Here is a 20,422-nt window from a genome sequence, read left to right on the forward strand (position 1 = left end):
GCTTAAGCTTCTAACTTAATATCAAAATGTGGCTGAGACAACGGAATTAGTTAAGATCAATGACATTTATTGGGCTCTTTTCTTTTTGTCTGACCCAAATTTAAGAGTCCCAGGAAGACTCAGCATTAGTAACAAGCCTATGAAGCCCCTCCAGAGGAGAGGCAATGTGTGCGTATTCTGTTCACTGCATATTTATTTAGTACTGGGCACAACAGGTTTTTAAAACTCATTAGGATACTTTTATGAGTAATTGTTACATAAATACACATGCTGGGACTAAGAAGTCATTTTACCTACTTTCTAAATTCTAATGCCGGGGCTTATAATTTTGATTATGAGCCCTTACGTTGATTTTAAAATAAAAGAAAGCAAAACATTTGACAGGCATGTTAGCATATTCTGCTTATAATCTCAGTAGTTAGAAGGCTGAGGCAGGAGGATTAAGTTCAAGGACAGTCTTGTCTCCGTGGTTTGGTTCTGTCTGAGCAACAAACAAGCAAACAACCAAGTCAGTACTCAATGAGAAGACACGCAGTAAATATCCTCAGTTCTCAGAGCCCTTGAGAATGGCCCAGGAGATGGAACAGCCATTCAGAAGAGCTCGGGTCGGGAGGAAGGAGTTAGATGAAGCTTTACCCCACGAGCTAAGCCAAGGCGGGCCTTTTGTAACAGGGAGAATTTAGCTTATACTGTAACAATGATGTACAGATGCTAAAAACCAATTTCTCTGTTTAATGTCAGCATATTCAGAGATAGAGACAGAGAAAGAGACAGAGAAGAAAGAGGAGGAGGAAGAGAAGGAAGCACTCTTGTGAGAGAGACTGGAGTACAGACACTAGGCATGCGCAGGTGGTAGGAGAAGCAAATTGGCAGCCATTTTAACTATTTCACTGTTTTTTTTTTTTTTTATATTTCTAAGAAATGAAACTAGTGGTACTTTTTAAAAAGGAGTGCAGTTTGTTCCCCTTTTCTCTCCTTATTTTAACATTTTTGTTTTGCCCCCACATTCCAGTTTCTGGGATAACGAATATCTATGTAAATTACAACTAACAGCATATAGAAAACATCTAATTCTTTTTTAAAAATACATGTGCAGGCGCGTGCGTGCGTGCGTGCGTGCGTGCGTGCGTGCGTGTGTGTGTGTGTGTGTCTGCCTTATGGAAGAAGAGTTGTGGCAGGACAGAAAGACAGACATTCAGAGTTTTCTAAGTTCACCCTCCCCTGCCAATTTCTGATTTTTATATGCCACTTGTAAATGTAATTTCCATTCTTTAATATCCATTCACTTCACTGCTAATACATTTTGAGCACCATAGGTGACTTGAAATTAAATCACATACATCTTTCTTTTATGCATTAAAGTGTTAGTATTGAGGATTAATGCGCTTTACTCTCAGTACCTAGATTATTCTTTGGAAGTTGGTGACATCAGGACATATTAACTCTTTCAAGCAAAGAAATAAACTTCGCAAGAAATGAGAATTTTAACTGTGAAATATACTAATACATTCAGCAGTGGGAAATTTATTCACAGAGACATGCTTTTTCCTTTTGACTTCTTTGAGACTTAGATCAATAGCACTAACAAAACATACAGATCTTTATATTCTAGGAACTTCCTTCATACTGGCAATAAAGAGAAATAAAGCTTCATATAGTTACAGGATTCCCTTGGACCTGGATTTAGAGGCAGTGGTGAGCTCCCGGATATGGATGGTATCACCCAAATTCAGGACCTCCACATGAACAGGATACATTTTTACCCTTTGAGTCATCTCTCCAGCCCCTGAGGAAGTACACTTTATAATGACATCTAAAACTATTGTTGTTGTTGTTATTATTGTTGCTGTTGTTGAGACGGGATCTAATTTTTTAGGATGGCCTTGAATTCACAGAGATCCACCAGTTTCTGCCTCCCCGTCGCTGGGATTAAAGTCATGTACCACCACACCTGGCAAAAATATTCTTTTCTGTTTGTTTGTTTGATTGATACAGAGTTTCTCTGTGTAATCCTGGGTGTCCTGGAACTCACTCTGTAGACCAGGTTGGCCTCAAACTCAGAGATCAGCTTGTCTCTGCCTCCTGAGTACTTAAATTTAAGGCATGTGCCACCACTGCCTGGTTAACAAGAAATCATTCTTAACTGGGTACAAAGAGTGTACTTTAAACTTGTCTCAAGACAGAAATCCTTAGGGGTTTAAAAAAATACTTTATAAAGTAGAATGCATGAACACTGTAATGTATTGTTACTTTTTCCTCAGGTTAGTTCAGTCCTAGCCAATATGGAATGTCTGCCTCTTCAGGTATGTGCTTTGTTTCCCAAATGAAGAAATAGTGTCATGAGTAGGTCACCTAGGCAGCATCATTGAACAGTGGCTATAACTCTCTGCTAACAGCGCATCTGCATCCTCTACTTTTGAAACAGAACAATTAGCACATTTTCTTCCACAAGCTGCTACTATCTTTCTATTTCTAAACTTCTAAATATTCACATTCCAGCCTGGTTCAGGCATTTCTACCCAATATGAGTGGCATCAGCTCAGGAGCTGATCTGCTGTTTGCCCAGCAGAGGAGTTACATATTGCCTTTTGAAGAATGACACCTCAAGCTGCAGCCTTGCCATCTGGCCTGTCTTTGAATGGCTTGAGATACAGCTCTAAAGCATAAGCTTCACGATTCCGAATAACTTTGGACATTCTGACTTTTTGCACTACACTCCATAGAGAGTTTAATTATGTGGGAAACGGGGTTATATAATCTAAATTGCTATCATTCCAGACAAACTCTCATGGGTATTTCTATTATTCCCTGAGAAGAATCTGTTGAAGCCTTTCCCTTCTTTGGCAGTTCAGTTTCTGGAAGCCAGTTTTGATGAATTTTATATCTGCTACCTGGCAGTACTGTTCTCAAACTTAATATTTTTTCTCATAAGTTTATAAGTTAGGGTTACACAGAAAGAAAATGAAATTAGATCTTCACACTGAACTAAAGACATTCTATTAATGGCACGGTGTTTTTTTCTATCCTTTAGGGAGAGAATCTTAAAACCCTGATTTCTTTACCCTGCACATCTTTTTGGTCACTAAGTCGTATTTTCTCATAGTGCTTCTAATATCAATCTCTTCTTCCTGTTCTTACTATTTCCAGTCCATGTCAGAACATCATCTGTCTTCTCATACTGCTTTGCTACAGTCACTTCTTAGCTGGTACTTTTACTTCTAACACCAATGTGTTTTAGCAAATCTTCCAACAAAAGGTTGGCTGATGTCCCTCGATTGCTATGATCAGTCATCTATTATTATAATTATTTAGTCATTAAAAAATACTCTATAGTGGTTCCTACTCCTATCACATAATTCAGTTCATTTGCATATTTTGAAAACTCTGGGTAACTCAGCCAAGCCTTGTCATTCATGGGAATCTCTGCTTCTGTCAGGTGACCTCTGAACTGTTCTCAGATTATATTCAGGCGTAGACTTAACTTTATTCATGTGGCTTTTTGTTTCTGTATTTCCTCTCTTCCTTCTTTTCTGCTAACCCACACCCCATTCACTCTATAGGGTACGTTTGCTCTTGCTGATGCTTTTATCCTCCTGTTATCTACACTGAAAAGAGAAAAGGAGACAGCACCAGTGTGCCCTAGGAGATAATAAATGAATGAGGTGGAAGATACAGCACCAGTATCATATGTAGATACAAGATTGCAGATTCTCTTTAACTCAGTTATTTCATTTGCCAAAATGGTTCTTCAAATATTTCTCAAAATATTTCTTCAAATATTTAGTACAGTGTGTTCAGTGTAGCAGTATGTAGGGGAAAAAAACCTCCTAAGTATTTTGCTTAAGAATATTGATGCTATAAATCAGGAGCAAAGGAAGTATGTCATACTTTTAATATATCTCACTAAATTTAGTACATTAACAATACATGGTTTGTGTGCATTATATGTGCATGCAGGTGTTCTCACACAGGAATGCATTTGTGCAGGTCAAAGGTTCTCATTGGGTGTCTTCCTTAATCATCTTGTGTTTTTATTTTAAATTTTATCTATTTTTAGATTTCATGTGTATGGGTGTATGTATGTATTTATGTACGTATACAGTATGTAAGTATGTATGTATGTATGTATGTATGTACACCACTGAGTACTCGGTACCCATGGAGGCCAGAAGGCATGGGGTTCTCTGAAACTGGAGTTATAGATAGTTGTGAGCCTCCATGTGCATGCAAGGAACTGAATCTAGCAAGAGTAACAAGTGTTAGTAACTATGGTACCATCTGTCTAACCCCTCTGTTTAGTCTACAGGGTCTCTCAGTGAACCTAAAACTTACTGTCTAAGCTTGCTTGCCAGCAAGCCTCTGGGATCTGTCCTACCCCCAAGATCTAGTGTTTCAGAAGTGAACCACCATACCAAGCTATTTGTGTGGGTGGTGGGGATCAGAACTCAAGCTCAGATGCTTGCACTGCCAGAACTTTACTGAATGGGTCAGCTGCCCAGTCCCATGATATGATTTTCAATAAACTAATGTCGACAATGAGAGGCAAACAAATGAGGAAGAACTCATTGTCTTGTTTTCTTCCTTTCCTGGCTGAAGTCACCCACCACAGGTTTGCCATGTTGCTTTGCTGACAGAGGACGCAGCACCCACGTCACATCTGACTGTCTACAAGATTTACATCAGCTACATGTACCATGTGGGTTTCATACTTCAACTTCTAAACTGCCAGATACTTACTGGAAAAACAGACTGAGGAGCACATGGTACGCAAAGTGGAAGGACTGACCATTATTTTTAAGACAACAAATAAAGGCCCCACATCATTCTGGGCTGAGCATTTACCACAGTCCCAAAATGTCCCGCACTTGGTTAGATGGCCTTTTACAGTCAAGGTTGTATCTCAGGTACCAGCCTTTAATCTGAACCAGCCAAATCTGGTGTCACAGGGTTCAGCTCTTTCACTGTATCTTGATCCTGTTTGTTTTATGCTTTAAGGATATTGGCTTTGGAAGAGACAACTCATGGCTGAAGAACTATGACTAAATAGCTTATGTGCTAAGAGCAGCCAATCTGAACTGGCATTAAAGTATGAGAACAATTATCTATTGACCTCTAATTAATAAAAATGACTTGGTAAAGAAGGAAGTACAGCAAAGCTTATGTTTACAAAGTAGCCTAATGACTTTAAAAGTAATATATTTAATAAGAATAAATCTTAGATGAACAACTTAAAAGAGGACATTTGGTCTCAGTTATCATAAATTACTACAATTTAAGAAATAAGCCTGACAACTGTAACCGAAAAGCAACTCTGCTAAACATACACCACTTCTTCCTCCTCTTCTTCCTCCTCCTCCTCTTCTTCCTCCTCCTCCTCTTCCTCATCTTCCTCTTCTTCCTCCTCCTCTGCCTCCTTCACCACCACCATCACTACCACCACCAGCACCATCACTAAAAACCATGGAAGGGCTGAAGAGATTGGCCAGCAGTTAGAAAGTGCAAGCTGTTCTTGTAGAGGCCTCAAGTTCAGTTCCCTGAGTGACTGAGATTCTAGCTCCGGGAGGTCCTCTTTGGCCTTGGTGGGCACCTGCACTCATATACACATACACACAATTTAAAAACATTTTAAAAACAAGGAAAATGTGTAGAGGTAAAGAAGGAAGTACACAAAGTAAATGGAATTATCTACTAATAAAGAGTTCTGACAAATAAATGGCAATTGATTCACAGTTCAAAAGAAAAATGTAAGAGGGTCATCAACAGGCAAGTCACATAAAAACAAAACTAGCCCACAAACATAAACAATTGCCAAGCCTTATTAAATAGATGCGTATCATATTGGAACAAATTTTTATCAAAAAGTTTTAAGGTTTAACTTGCTTTCTCCTCCTCAAATGGTATCTGTACAGGGTAACAGTTTGTATTCAAACTGTACCTTCGTTTTACTTTTGGTACTAGGATTGAACTCAGGGCCCTCAGTATGTGGAGCATGCACTGTGCCTCTGAATGACACTGTTAGCTAGCAAATGGTTCCAGAGTCAATACACTCACAACACATCTTTTTGGATTCAAGTGTTCGTCTATAGTTTGCCTAAAATTTCAGAGCAAGATCAGAATGCTGTCTTAAAAAAGTCACCAGGACCCGTAAGTCTGTAACAAAAATTATTAGGTCTTATAATTGTATATTTTGCACATGGTAGGGGAATATTTGCTCTATATTCTAAGGCATTCTGTCAATTAGTAGACAGCAAACTGTTATATCCCCCTTTTTTGAAAAATATTCTACTTAAAGATATGTAAAGAAATCTTTAACATTTATCTGTATGATGTAGAACATACTTTTTCAAGTAAGTTATTCCTTCAATAACACATCCTAATAGAATAAATTCATATGTATTTTGGGCTGTTTTGGTTAATAATAAAACTGCCTGTAAGTACATATTCTTTTGTGTGGGTTGTATGTGTTTATGCACATGTGGGTATGTATGTGTGAGGGAGGGGTGCACAGATGTGCATGTACATGTGAAGGCTACATGTCAATCTTGGGATCTTGGGCGCCCTTACTCAGAAGCTATCTAACCCATCAATCCATCTACCTGTCCATCTGTCTGTCTGTATATATGTCTATCTATCTTTCTATCTATGTATTTAAGACAGGGTCTCTCACTGGGACCTAAAGCCCACTTATTTAGGTGGGCTGTCAAGTCCTCAAACCTTGAAATTTTCTTCTCGCTTCCTTTCTGAACTGGGATTACAAGTCTGCACTCCACATTTGAATATTTGAATGACTGCTAGGGATCGAATTTCGGACCCTGTGCTTGTATAAACACATTAACAACTGAGCTATTGCTCCAGCTCCAAACTACATATTTTTTGAGTACTGTAAATAGCATTTTAAAACATAATACTAATATAGCTGTTGCCCAACAGTGGGGATATGGAAACCTATCCAGGAGAAGGAAGAGACCACCTCCAGTAGTCCAACAGAACCCCCACCCCCCCGTGGAGGGATGGGGACATCAATCCAGCTACAAAACATTTGACCCCAAATTGCTCCTGTCTAAAACAAATGCAGGGAGAAAAATGGAGCAGAGACTGAAGGAATGGCCAACTAGTGACAGGCCCAACTTGGGATCCATCCCATAGGTGGGCACCAATCCCTAACACTATTACTGAAGCTATGATGTGCTTGCAGACAGGAGCTCAGCACAGTTGTCCTCTGGGAGGCTCTACAAGCAGCTGACTGAGACATATGCAGACACAGCCAAGCATTGGATGTAGGTCAGGGACCCCTATGGAAGAGTTAAGGGAAGGATAGAAGGAACTGAAGGGGATGGCAGCCTGAAAGTAAGACCAACAGTGTCAACTAACCTGAGCCCCTGGGAGCTCCTCAAGAGTGAGCCACCAATCAAAGAGCATAGAGAGGCTGGTCCAAACCCCCTATACCCCCACCCACTTCAACTTCCTTGTCTGGTCTCTGTAGGAGAGGATGTGCTTAATCCTGTAAAGACTTGATGCCATAGGGTAGTAGGGATACTTGGGGATGGACTACCCTCTCAGAGGCAAAGGGGAAGGGGAATGGAAAGAACTCGCTAGGGGGGACCAGGAGGGGAGGGCAACATTTGGGATGTAAATACATAAAACAAATTAATTAATAAAAATAATTATGAACCACAAAAACGACCAGCAGGACAAGATTTTCTGAAAGGCATAATAGTGTTTCTTGCATTTTGGGGTCAACCAGCAGTTACCTAATTAGATTTAAGGCCTGCTCAACAGGAAAGAATTCATGCTTGGCACTGTAAACATAGCCAACTACCCATAGTTGGTGAGGGCATGGAACCTAGCAGAGAAGCCACTATTGCCACTTAACTACTCAATACAGTTCCAGTACTCAGGCTCTCCCTCTGAGGCAGACAAAGAATAGATTTTAAGGTGGACTGGGGTGTATGTGTGCAGGAGAGACAGGAGAGATGAGGTTGAGGTGGTTCTTGCAGTGAGAGACAGTGAGGCTCGAGGGGTATCTGAAGGATGTGATAGAGACTACACACACACACACAAACTTCCTAAAACACACCAAGGTGGTCCTAATGAAGTCTCTAGTAATGAGGGAGATGGATTCACAATCAGCCATCTCTTGCCACCAAATGAAGCTTCCAGTCCTGAAACTGGGTTACATCCAATTAAGTTGTTGCGTACATCTGGTTGGGAGGAGAGGTGGGGGATGGGACAGGGAGAAGCAGAAGGGAAATCTGAAATAGGATATACTGGATAAGGGAGAAATTTATTTTCAATAAAGGGAGAAAAAAAGTTTTAAAAAAGAAGAATATGCTAAAACTGAAAAAAAAAGTTGTGAAAAACTATACAATGAAAATTCTCCTAAGTTTTTTCTTTTTAATGAGCATGAGTGTTTTGCCTGCATGTATGTCTGTACACTTCTCATGACCCTAGTGTCCACAGAGGCCAAAAGAAACATCCTCATAGATCTAACAAATATTAGTAATCATATTTAAAACATTATAAAGCAATCAATGTAAATTAATTTCTTTTCTTGGGCTGAGGCAAAAGAGGTGCTGGAAACACCACCTAGAGATTCATGCACGGTTATTAAAGAGATTCAAGACTCAGGATGGCTGAGAAGTGTTGGCGAAAAACTGCGAAGGTTTTTTATCATTTTAAAGCCAGAAAAGTTTCAATTAATGATGGAGGAGGCAAAACACTGATTTCCACACTGTCAAGTGAAATGCAGCAAGCTGGAGCAACTGGTTAGCTTTATTAAGGTATCTTATTAAGACGGCTTATTAAGTTCCTCGCTACTGTTTTCATAGGGCTTTAGATGGATACCAAACTTTAAAATGTAGGATTCTTTCCTTCCTAACTTTCATAAAAGTCATATATAATTAGCACTGAATGAAATTTTCTAATGTCAACATTTCAAATTTTGATTAACAGAGAATACAAATCAACCTTATTCAAGTTTAATTCAAAAGACTAGCAACATCCTTTGGGAGACTAGTAGAGATAATACATCAATGCAACTTCAAATTTCAGACTAAGCCACGGGCCTACAAAGTAAAGTAATATTCAACTTATTAAGCTGGCATAGTGACAGGCATGTTCTCTGCCGGATTTAAGTTTGATTCATAAAACCATACATCCCACAAATTGAAATGAACGTTTAGGGTCTAGGATGTAATCAGAACCCTTGCGTTGATGTATATGTTGTCTGATTTACACAGAGTCTGAAAGGTGATCATAACAAAGATAAAGCAACAGTTGACAAACAAAAGTGGTACAGGTGCCAACCAGAATGCAGACAGTAGTAACTTTTATGCACACCATACATCTTGCCAAATTCTAAAGGCTGGGAAGAAGCCTTAATCAACCAGACCTGTACCACCGTATTTCACAACAAACAACACCATTCACTGGAAACCAGGGTAAGATAGGAGAGTTCAGAAAGTTACTGCTTATTATTATGTTTTAAGAAGTGAAGATGAATTAGGAGTCGATTTCTCCCAACAGCTATGCTGCTTCATCAAAATTTTAAACTTCAGCCGGGCGGTGGTGGCGCACGCCTTTAATCCCAGCACTTGGGAGGCAGAGGCAGGTGGATTTCTGAGTTCCAGGCCAGTCTGGTCTACAGAGTGAGTTCCAGGACAGCCAGGGCTACACAGAGAAACCCTGTCTCAAAAAACCACACACCCCCCAAAATATTTAAACTTCAGTCACGTCTAACCTTTCAGCTCTGTAAAATGACATTATCATCTACAATGTTTACATTCAAGAATGGTACAATAAAGTCACCAAGAATTTTGCCCCTCATCAGTGTTTAAAAAAAGTTTCCAGTTTTGTGTTGGGGCTGCACTTACAGCTGTACAAACCTAGTGAAGCTGGGTGTGACCAGCATCTGTAACTTGTCTTGCCTGGATAGTCTAATATTGACACGGGGTTTCAAGGTGGTACTCTGCATTGTAGTGGGTATCCTTGAAAGAATAACATTGATGAAGGCTGGAGAGGTTAGTTCTGTGGAGAGACCTCAATGACAGAGCATTACCTGTCTGAGCACACAGGTTCCACTCCCAGCACTAAAAATAAAAAAACCCACACAAACACAAATAAACTTAAGCAAAACCTGAACCACACAGAATATTTAAGACACAAATATTTTCATAGTTCATTTTAAAGAAAAAACCCCTAATTATTTTTTGAAGACACTGAATATTCTAAATTTCCATGTACATTTTTTCTTCTGTGGTTCAGGGTCTCACTAAGCTGCCCACACTGGCCTTAAACTCAGAATGCTTCTGCCTTAACCTTCCAAATAGTGGGACTGCAGGCCTGAGCCCTACACCCAGCCCCACAGTAGTAACTTCTTTTTACTAATTACCTGGGGGACTAATTGTCTCTGTTTAAATTAATCTTATTGAGGGTCATTAGATGGTGATTTTCTTTCTTTCTTTCTTTTCTTTTCTTTCTTTCTTTTTTTTTTTTTTTGTTTTGTTTTTTTTTTTGAGACAGGGTTTCTCTGTGTAGCCCTGGCTGTCCTGGAACTCACTCTGTAGACCAGGCTGGCCTCGAACTCAGAAATCCACCTGCCTCTGCCTCCCAAGTGCTGGGATTAAAGGTGTGCACCACCACTGCCCGGCTAGATGGTGATTTTCAAATTCTGTTATTTTACTTAAATTTATAACTGATATTTCTCTGTACAAAAGGATTTTTCCTTTTAGTAACCTTTTTGTTTTTCAGTATTTTTGTAGGCTCCAAGATTAAGAGTTCAACATCCTATAACTATAGTTCCTTCTCCAACACCAAGCCTATCAAGCTGGTTCCAGTGTCCCTCCATACAAGAGCATATATAAAAGAAGTGTAATTTGATATCAAGTGCAAATGATAATCACACTCAGTACATACTTTCATTGAATCAATTACATTCTCAATTCCTTTTAATGGAAAATTGTTATAAGAAACGAAGTTTTGGACTACATCTGTGGTTGTAAAAGATCTTAGTGGATACAGCTCAGGAAAATATTTTAAATCATGAGTTCTTACTGATAGTTCTAGCTCAAATTTAATGTTGAAACATGCTTTTCCTATTGGCATTTATTTTTATAGCTAAAAGCTTGTTGCTTAATATTATTATTACGTACTTGATCAATCCAAAATATATAAAAAAATCATTTCAAAATGTTGATACCAACTATGAGCAAGACTATAACTTTATGATTTCTTTTCATTCCTTTTGGTCCTTAGAATACGCACCCATGAATATATGCAGAGAATATGCACCCATGAAGATATGCAGAGAATATACACTCATGAAGATATGCAGAGAATATACACCCATGAAGATATGCAGAGAATACACACCCATGAAGATATGCAGAGAATACACACCCATGAAGATATGCAGAGCATGATCGTCAAAAGTTCTTCAGGGCTGGTCTGATGACTGTGCAAAATGTATTTGCTATATAAGCCTGGTGACCCCAGTTCAAAACCCCAAAGCCACATAAAGAAGAAAGGAAAGGGACTCCACCAAGTTGTTCTCTGGTCTGTATATGTGCGCTCACCCTCATCACGTACACATGCAAAATAATAAAAAGTGAAGAATAGAAACATACTTCAGGAAATTACTTTCTCTTTACAAGGATCTCGTTAGGTATTATAGTTATATATTTATTGCTATCTGTATTTATTTTTAGGTGTGTCTGTTTTAGTTTCTGAGTATGTAAAATACTGATATAGTTCTAACACTAGAACTGGAGGCAATATTTTCATTGGTTTCTGGTTATTTGTCCTGTTTCTCTTATTCCTCTTATCCCAGGATAAGAAATTTATTTTTTAAGTTAGCAGATTTATCCTGAAAACTACTCAAGCTCATTGTCTAGGCTGTGCTGTCTCTTCTTTTAATAGTTACATTCTATTTTCTTATGAGAATATATCATTGTCTTAGTTAGGGTTTAATTGCTGTGAATAGACACCATGACCAAGGCAACTCTTATAAGGACAACATGTAATTGGGGCTGGCTTAGAGGTTCAGAGGTTCAGTCCATTATCATCAAGGCAAGAACATGGCAGCCTCCAGGCAGGCATGGTACAGGAGAAGCTGAGAGTTCTACATCTTCATTTGAAGTCTGCTAGCAGAATACTGGCTTCTAGGCAGCTTGGATGAGGGTCTTAAAGCCCACACCCACAGTAACACACCTATTCTAACAGGGCCACACCTTCTAATAATGCCACTCCCTGGGCCGAGCATATACAAACCACCACATTCTACTTCCTGGCCACCATAGGCTTGTCCAAACATATAAGTCTATGGGGGCCATACCTAAACATAGCATAATACAAAATATTATGAGAGTAAGATAATGGCTATTGTTACTTCGTAGGAAACTGTCTGGGCAACTGCTCGTAGTGCGCCAAATAGAGAGTATTTTGAGTTGAAAGCTCACCCAGATCATAGTATAGAGTAGTAGCCTGACGTTGCTAGGATGAATAGGACTCCTAAATTCCAACTTTCAAAGTCCCCATAGTCTATAGCAGTCTGAACAATGTTAAAACTCTAAAGTTCAAATTCTCTTCTGAGATTCATCCAACCACTTAACAGTAACTCCCAAAGCAAGACAGGAACCAGCTGGGCAAGCTGTAAACTGCATCTCCATGACTGATGCCATCAAAGCCGTCTTCAGATCTCCAACTCTTTTTCCATCTTTGTTGACTGCAACAAACTTCTCTCTCCTGGGCTGGTTCCACTCCCTGTTAGCAGCTTTCTTCAGCAGATATCCCACAGCTCTGGCATCTTGAACATCTTGGGGTCTCCAAGGTAACTTCAGTGTTATAGCTTCTTGTTTCAATGTCTGGGATCCACACATGATCTTCCAGACTCCTCCTAAGGACAGATGCCCCTTCTCTAGCTCTGTCCTCTGTAGCACTCTAAGCTCAGGTTGATCCACTCCACTGCTGCTGTTCTTGGTGGTCATCCTGTGGTACTGGCATCTCTAATACTCTGGGGTTTTCTGCTGCAACAAGGCTCTACTAATCGTTTCACGTAGGCTCTCTTCATGGCACCAAGCATGACTCCCTCAGTCCTGGGTCATCAACTGCAACTGAGGCTGCACCTTTACCAATGGCCTTCCATGGCCTCTTATAGTGCCAAGCCTCAGCTGTTCTTCATGACATCTTCATGCCTTCAAAACCAGTACCACCTGGGTGACTCTTATACATTATCAAGTCCAGCTGCAGCAGGAGGTGCAACCTTAGCTATCTCTGGAACACAGCTTCTTAGTGCTCTCAGAAAACACTTCCCAGAAGATCTCACCTCAGCGATGGTGGTCTCTTCTTAATCACTACTAATTTCTTAGCCCCAGCTAACCAGCAATTGTCCAGTAGTCCCTTCTATTCTAGATTCTAAAGCCAGAGCCACATGGCCAAAGCTCCCAAATTCTGCTGCTTGCTCAGGCTGGAACATGGCCCATTGTAATACATTATTACCAGGTTTCTGTTACTCAGCTCCTTCACTGCCTAAACTTGGCTGTCCTGGAACTTGCTCTGTAGGCTGACTTTGAACTCAGAGATCTGCATGCCTGTCTCCTAAACATGGGATTAAAGGTATGGTCTGCCAAATCTGGATTTAAGTTTTTCTTCACCTAAAACTTGGTTTGTTCTAGGCTGGCCTTGAACTCAGAGATCTGCTTATCTTTGCCTCCTGGGGTTAAAAGTTTGTGCTACCCAGCCTGGACCTAAATTTAGCTGGGTGGGATCTTTCCCCAAGGTCACTATTCTCTTAATTCAATTTAAAATCCTTGAACACAGGATTGAGCTCCATTTCACTTCCTGGCACCCCTTTAATACTCAAACCATATATTTTATATTTTTCCTTTTTCAGCTTGCTATGCTTGTTTAAAATGCTCTTCATGAGACTTAACCAGAGAGCAAATCTATGATGGGCGTCTCTGAGACTTCCTTTCTCAAAGCAATTAATCTGAGTCTCTTCACCTTAGCCTCAGGCTAACTCTTCAGACAAGGGCAAAAAGTAGCCACATTCTTCACCAAAATACCATAAAAACTGTCCTTAGGCCACATATTGAAATTCTCCATTGAAACCTCTTTGGCGAGGTCCGCACAATTCAAATCACTCTCAGCAACCAGGTCTTCCATATTTCTACTACAATAGCACATTAAGCCTCATTTAAACCATGCCACTGCTTTCCAAATCCAAGGTCCCCAAATCCACATTCTTCTAAACAAAAGCATGGGCAGGCCTATCACAGCAATACCCAGTCCCTGGTACAAACTTCTGTCTAGTTAGGGTTTTATTGCTGTGAACAGACACCATGACCAAGGCAACTCTTATAAGGACAACATTTAATTGGGGTTGGCTTACAGGTTCAGAGGTTCAGTCCATTATCATCAAGGTGGGAACATGGCAGCATCCAGGCAGGCATGGTGCAGGAGGGGCTGAGAGTTCCACATCTTCCTCTGAAGGCTGCTAACAGAATACTGACTTCCAGGCAGCTGGGATGACAGCTGGGATGATTGTCTTAAAACCCACACACAGTGACACACCAGCTCCAACAGGCCCACACCTTCTGATAGTGCCACTCCCTGGGCCAAGCATATGAAAATGATCACAACCACTACTTGTGTTGTTTTCACTTGCTACCAGCAGTAATAATTTTTGAGTCATTTCGTATTTATGGAGGTCTACATGCAGGACAGGGCTCCAGAAGGCATTTCCCACAAAGGGTAAGCACATGTGTCCTTTACTGCCCAGTCCTCTCTTCTTTGGGGAATTGTTTTACCACTTTGCCTTCCCACGAGTAATAAAGAAAAATGCACATAACTTTTTGCTTTCAGTTTCTAAGATTTACGCTTACAAACAATCTCCTCCTCAAAAGGCTAAAACATTAATACTTTTATTGTTATTTCTGGACACAAAGACATAATTATAATTTTGAAATTTAACATCTATATCTTGGGTAGGAGTATAATTTTCTTTATTAAGCTTCTATGAATATGATTATCTGATTTTTCAGCTATGCTTTGAAGTACAGCAAGCAGCCCACTGGTTCCATCTTCCAGATGGGAACACTGAGAGGCAGCACATCTTACCCAGCATCTCAGCAAGCCAGGGCTCTGTTACTCCACTGATGCTTCCATTAGATGTGAGGCTGCATCCCCTTTAACTTGCAGGTCTAGTCTACCAGTTTAACACGTATTCCTGTAGCTTGCTACACAAAAAGAGTTAGTGATATAAACAGGTATATTTACTTCATGAATAGCAGAAATAAAAAGGTTACTGAGTTAGCCTTATATGTTTAGTTTATTGTAGATAAAGCTTCTATTGTTTGGGTTTAATTTAAGAACTTTATAGACTATCCAACTCTAGTAACAAAGTTACCTGTGGAAAAAATAGGTCATATTTTAATTTAAAGGGACACTCAGTTATATAAATATAAGTGACAAGTCAAATATGAAAGATTTTTTTATATAGAAAAATGCTTGTTTTCTAAGATGTTTATAATGTTAAGTGAAAACAAGCAAAAATATAACCCCAGGACTGAGTCAGTGTTCAGGGGCTAAACAGCATCTCTTTCACACCCCGGAAGGTGAGACAAAGCTCTGTTCATGTACAAAACTGTCTAACCTACTGTTGTAATAACACTGACTCCTCCCTGTCAAACGGCAACATATCTACCAAGTGAGCGTCATAGAAATATTAGCAGGTGACAATCATCAGCACTGTAATTGGGTCCCCAAACAGAAGTCATGAGATCAGTGAGCATAAATATAAGCCCTAATTTTGTCTCACTTTCATAATGGAGACTATTCAACACAAAGTACAATCTGCATGCTAAAGATGACATTTATTTCTGAACTTAGAAAATAAAGACATTCGACCCACATGTAATAGGTACTCTCTTTATTCTTTTTTTTTTTTGAGACACTGACCTATATACTCATCTAAAACTTAACTCCACATCTTTACGTTATTAAATCTTTGTTTTGATCTATTAGTATTCACCAAAGTGCCATTTTATAAAACCGCTCGCTCGCAGGCTGAATAGCGAAGGCTGGAGGTGACCATCTGCAGCTTTAGAGTCTGCCTTTGAATCAATGAAAAGAGCTTTGTGTTTTCATTGCCAAGTTTGATTCTTGTGGTCATTAGGCATTCCCCTCAGATGCATCAATGAAGCCGTGCTCTCTTACGCCCATGTGTTAAATTCTCTTCTCCTCATGGTTTCCTTTGCCGGTTCTACTCCAGAATGACTATTGGGTCTTAGCCACATTCTTCTCACAGCTGTGTTAAAAAAGAGCACCAGAAAGTCTTCCTAAAACCCATATGTGTATCTGGTCAGTTCTCTGTCTTAGGGTCACCTCACACTGGGGTGTGATTATACAGAGATTCATTCTTCTTCTTGAATGGCACCTCTCCCATCACTCTGGGAAAGATTAGGCCCTCTGAGACTCAGGAATGGAGAACTTGGAAGCCGGATGTGAAAACACAACTCAGTTTAGAAAGAACATTACCTTAAGAGAGACGTTTAAAAATATTAAATGTTATTTGTTATTCTTACATATTTTATAAATAATAATATAAAGAGAAATCATATATGGTTTATGTATGCTTCCAGGATACTTCAGAGGAAATAGTAAAATGTCACAGTATTCTATGAACTATTAATAGTTTGTATAACTTCCCAAAACATAGTAAAAAAAAATTAAGATTATTAAGTTATAAAGTATCATTTGAATTTTAAATTTAAATCTGAACTTTTTCGTGTCAGCTGTTCCACAGGAACATCTGGTAAGTCAGTGTAAAGACTTCTTCATTATACTTTACTTAGGCTGAGAAGAGATGGGAAATCTGCCTCTGCCAAGTTTAAGGAACCGTAACTGGAGATGGAGGGAGAGATGGCTCAGTGGTCGAGAATATACAACAATGTAAGAGTGAGAAGAGTAGAATTCAGCTGGTTCTCTGTACAGCACCATCAGAGATGACTTCCCTTTTGAATTTAAGGGATAAAGAATAAAGTTAAGTATATAACGTGTTCATAATTTCACCATCAAAGTTATGCTGAAACAAGCAAAGATTTTTTTTAATGGATTTATTGGGAAAATCTCTGCCCCAGAAGGAAGCACTAGTCAACTACAGACTCTTAGAATTTGATTTAATTTAAACTTCTCTGTCAAGCCAATGGAGTTCCTGTGGAAATTATTAGTTACAGTTTAGTTTCAGATTTTCAATGAGGCTTTATTATAGGCAAACTAAGCTTTCAGTTATGTAAAGTTTTATTCATTCTCTACACTAACAATACCAAACTATATTAATTTTACTATACGAATTTTACACTAATAAACCAATTTATGTGTTTAAAGCAAAGAAAGCAAAGGGGAAGTTCTGAGAGTTCTAGCAAATGTAGGTATAATGACCCGTTAGACCAAGCACATTAAGTATAATGACACACCATCCAAACAGCATTGATGAAAGAAGAAAAACTTAGTTTCTACAGTAGATCCACACTCTTTTCCAGTGATTCATTTCATTAGGCAACCACTTTCCAGAAAATTGAAAACATTTAATTCATAGTCTTTCTGTTAGCTATTAAACCATATTTAAGAAAGATTTAATTTTAAAGAAGTATAGAGGAATGGTAGAAGGGTTCTGACTGCATCTAAGAACAGAATTAAGAAAAATGGTACTAGGTAGAACTCACATTTACATGTAACTTACATTAATATGAAAGCCACATTTGATCCTGGATATAAACACTCCTGTTACATTTTCTATCAGTTTCTAGTACCTGGTCATTTAAGTAGACTTTGTAAATGTCCTGGGTGATGAGTTTTGCCTTTGGCTTTGTTAATCACTGTGGTACTAGGATTAACGAGAGAAAAAGAAACCGTGAGTTATGCATGTGCAGACCTCTCGTCCTCCAGGCTTTTGATCCTTTTCCTTTTCTTCCTTTCCATTGTGAGTTACTGAGACATGTTCATCCGTTTTAGTATGCAGAAATGCATGTTAACTCAACTCTAGTAGACATTTCTGCATGCTGAAACATAGCTTCTGAGATGAAGAGGCTCTCACATGACACAGGAGTAGCATGATTTAGTTTTTAGTTCCTGCTTTCATTCCTGCTTCTGTTCTTTCTGAGGCTAACTCCTGTGGGTCTGTCTTAGTGGACACAGCAAAGTCTTGGATTCAGTGAGCTCCCTTCTTACTTCCCTCCTACTGGACTCTAATTCTGGGTGACGAGCCAATCCTAATAAGCCCACATTAATCCTTGCATAGTACAGAGGAGAGAGCCAGAGAATTAAAATAATGTTACTTCATGTTAAAGTGAGGAGTTCCCTAAAGATTAAGCTGTGTCCCAAATTCCTTAAAAAACAAACGAATGCAATTAAACATCCGTAGAGAACTGTATCTCTTTCTGTATACAATGAAAGGAGATCTAAAAAAACTTCCTTTAGGAACTTGAGGGATAAAGGTGCTCCAGTAGACAGATAAATACTGGAATTGGTAATTAAAAAAAGATATACCTGTTTTTACAGAGAATAAGATTTATATTTTTGTTAAGTTAAATATATACTCGGGTAATTTAAAATCACAACCCACAAATTGAGACTCTCACATTGTACAAAACCACACCATGTGTCTAAGAATAGAGACCGCATATTTGGATGCTCAGCATCTTAGAGTGACTCAGGCAGGAGTCATGTGAACACATCTTCTGCATGCACATGACAGCAGAGTTGTGCTTAATGCGATACAGAGTTAGAAGGTGCAGAGCTGGGCGAGCATTTGGAAAGAGCATCACCGAGGATCCATCTTTCCAGAAAAGTTTCAAGTGTTAAACACTAAACACATCTGAAGGCCTACCTTTAAGATTAATGCCTTCTAGCCTGTTATCTGTACTAATGCATCCAAGGCAACTTTGAACACTGTTTTAAATATTAATTTACTCTGTATGGTAAGCTGAGAATTTGTAAAAGTTATTCTTTGATTCAATTCACAGGCATTCGTGGTATTAATACACGTCTAATGTTGCTGTGAAATTAGTATGGTCCCACCAAGAATTTATAAGGAAAAAAAAAAGTTGACAAGGAAACACTGTATTGAAGACACTGTGTAATTTAAAAAAAAAAATGTTCAGAGACACTTTTTACATTAATCTACTTAAGCATATTTTTGCATAACTATTTTTCTTTCTGGTCAAAATTCAATTCTGGAGCAAGTAACAAACTGAAACATCTAGTGGATTCTTCTGACAAAAATAGTAGGCCCTTTTCATTCCTTTTTAAGTCGAGAAACTGTGGAAATGCTCGGCTCCCCTTCCCAGAAGCAGAGCCATCTATCCATTTTATAATTCAACCTGCAAACAGATTAAGCAGCCGAGTTTGTGGCAAGCATGTTTGCTCTATGCTAAGAGCCCTTGTGTGACACTGTGGTGACTCCCCTGACACTTTGAAGGGAACTGCACACAGCTCATACTCATCAGCAGGGAAACTGGGCTGAGAATTCACAAGTCCTTTGTAGCATCAACTTCTTCATAGAAATCAGGATTTGGCTAAGAGCAGGAAAGACTCTGTTGGCTCTCTGTGTTGTCTTTTCTTCTTCTTGTCAATATCACTCAAAAAAGGCAGTATGCTGTTTTCAAAGACAACTTTAAAAATCTATCAAGTGAAGAATTTTATCATAATCTCTGATATTTTGAAACCCTATAAAATTTAAGTGAGAAGAAATCATGTAATTTTTAAGCAATTGATTTTTTTAAGAAAAGGATGAACAGAAGGTTCTAAAGAGCTGAGATAACTTTTCTTGAAAATATATGCAAATGTCTTTTTAAAGAAGTTGTTACATCCATTTGTCTGATTTACTCATCATACAGTAATAGTCCATGGGGGAATCTGAATAATATTTCTGTAAATCTGGCTTAGAGGACAGATAATAATGTGATATGATAATGATAAATAAAATTATTTGACAGTAAAATTGAGACCTCTGTGAGACTCACGTGACTATCATGACAGTCATCACTCTTAAGTTCTACAGATAGAAAATAAAATGTTGTATATGTCACCAATGAGTCACAAGTCCTCATGATCATAAGAGAATCATTTACTGGGACGGTATGTCTATTTTCTCTTTTGTAAACAGAGATTGGAAGTGGTCCTTAGAAAAACCATTAAAAGACATTTTTATTACGTTTCTATGCTTTTACCCTGTTGAGTTCCCTGTACCTCTCCACCACTCCTGTCTATACAAGCTATCAAAAATAATATAAAGGCTAAATCATTAGTATTCATTAAATCTGCACATGGTTTAAAATAGATGTGCACGTACTCAGCAAAAATTCAAAGAAACACAGCAGCCTTTACACGGCCCCCCCACCCAATGGCTTTTCATTATTGAAAATTT

The 20,422-nt window shown here is 38.8% G+C and overlaps 2 protein-coding genes across 4 annotated transcripts in view; one reads left to right on the forward strand and one right to left on the reverse strand.

Annotated features, from left to right (window-relative positions):
• Foxa1 (forkhead box A1) overlaps positions 1-19,996 on the forward strand; it is an 80,711-nt gene extending 60,715 nt beyond the window's left edge. Inside the window, exon 3 of the mRNA XM_076941852.1 lies at positions 11,254-19,996. Within this exon, the coding sequence (XP_076797967.1) occupies positions 11,254-11,420 (167 nt within the window). The 3' untranslated portion in view covers positions 11,421-19,996. The remainder of the gene's footprint in view (positions 1-11,253) is intronic.
• Positions 1-20,422, reverse strand: part of Mipol1 (mirror-image polydactyly 1) — a 281,225-nt gene that overhangs the window by 31,228 nt on the left and 229,575 nt on the right. The gene's annotated exons all lie outside the window — the stretch shown is intronic.

Source organism: Arvicanthis niloticus, chromosome 11 (genome assembly GCF_011762505.2).
Source record: "Arvicanthis niloticus isolate mArvNil1 chromosome 11, mArvNil1.pat.X, whole genome shotgun sequence".
Lineage (NCBI taxonomy): Eukaryota > Metazoa > Chordata > Mammalia > Rodentia > Muridae > Arvicanthis > Arvicanthis niloticus.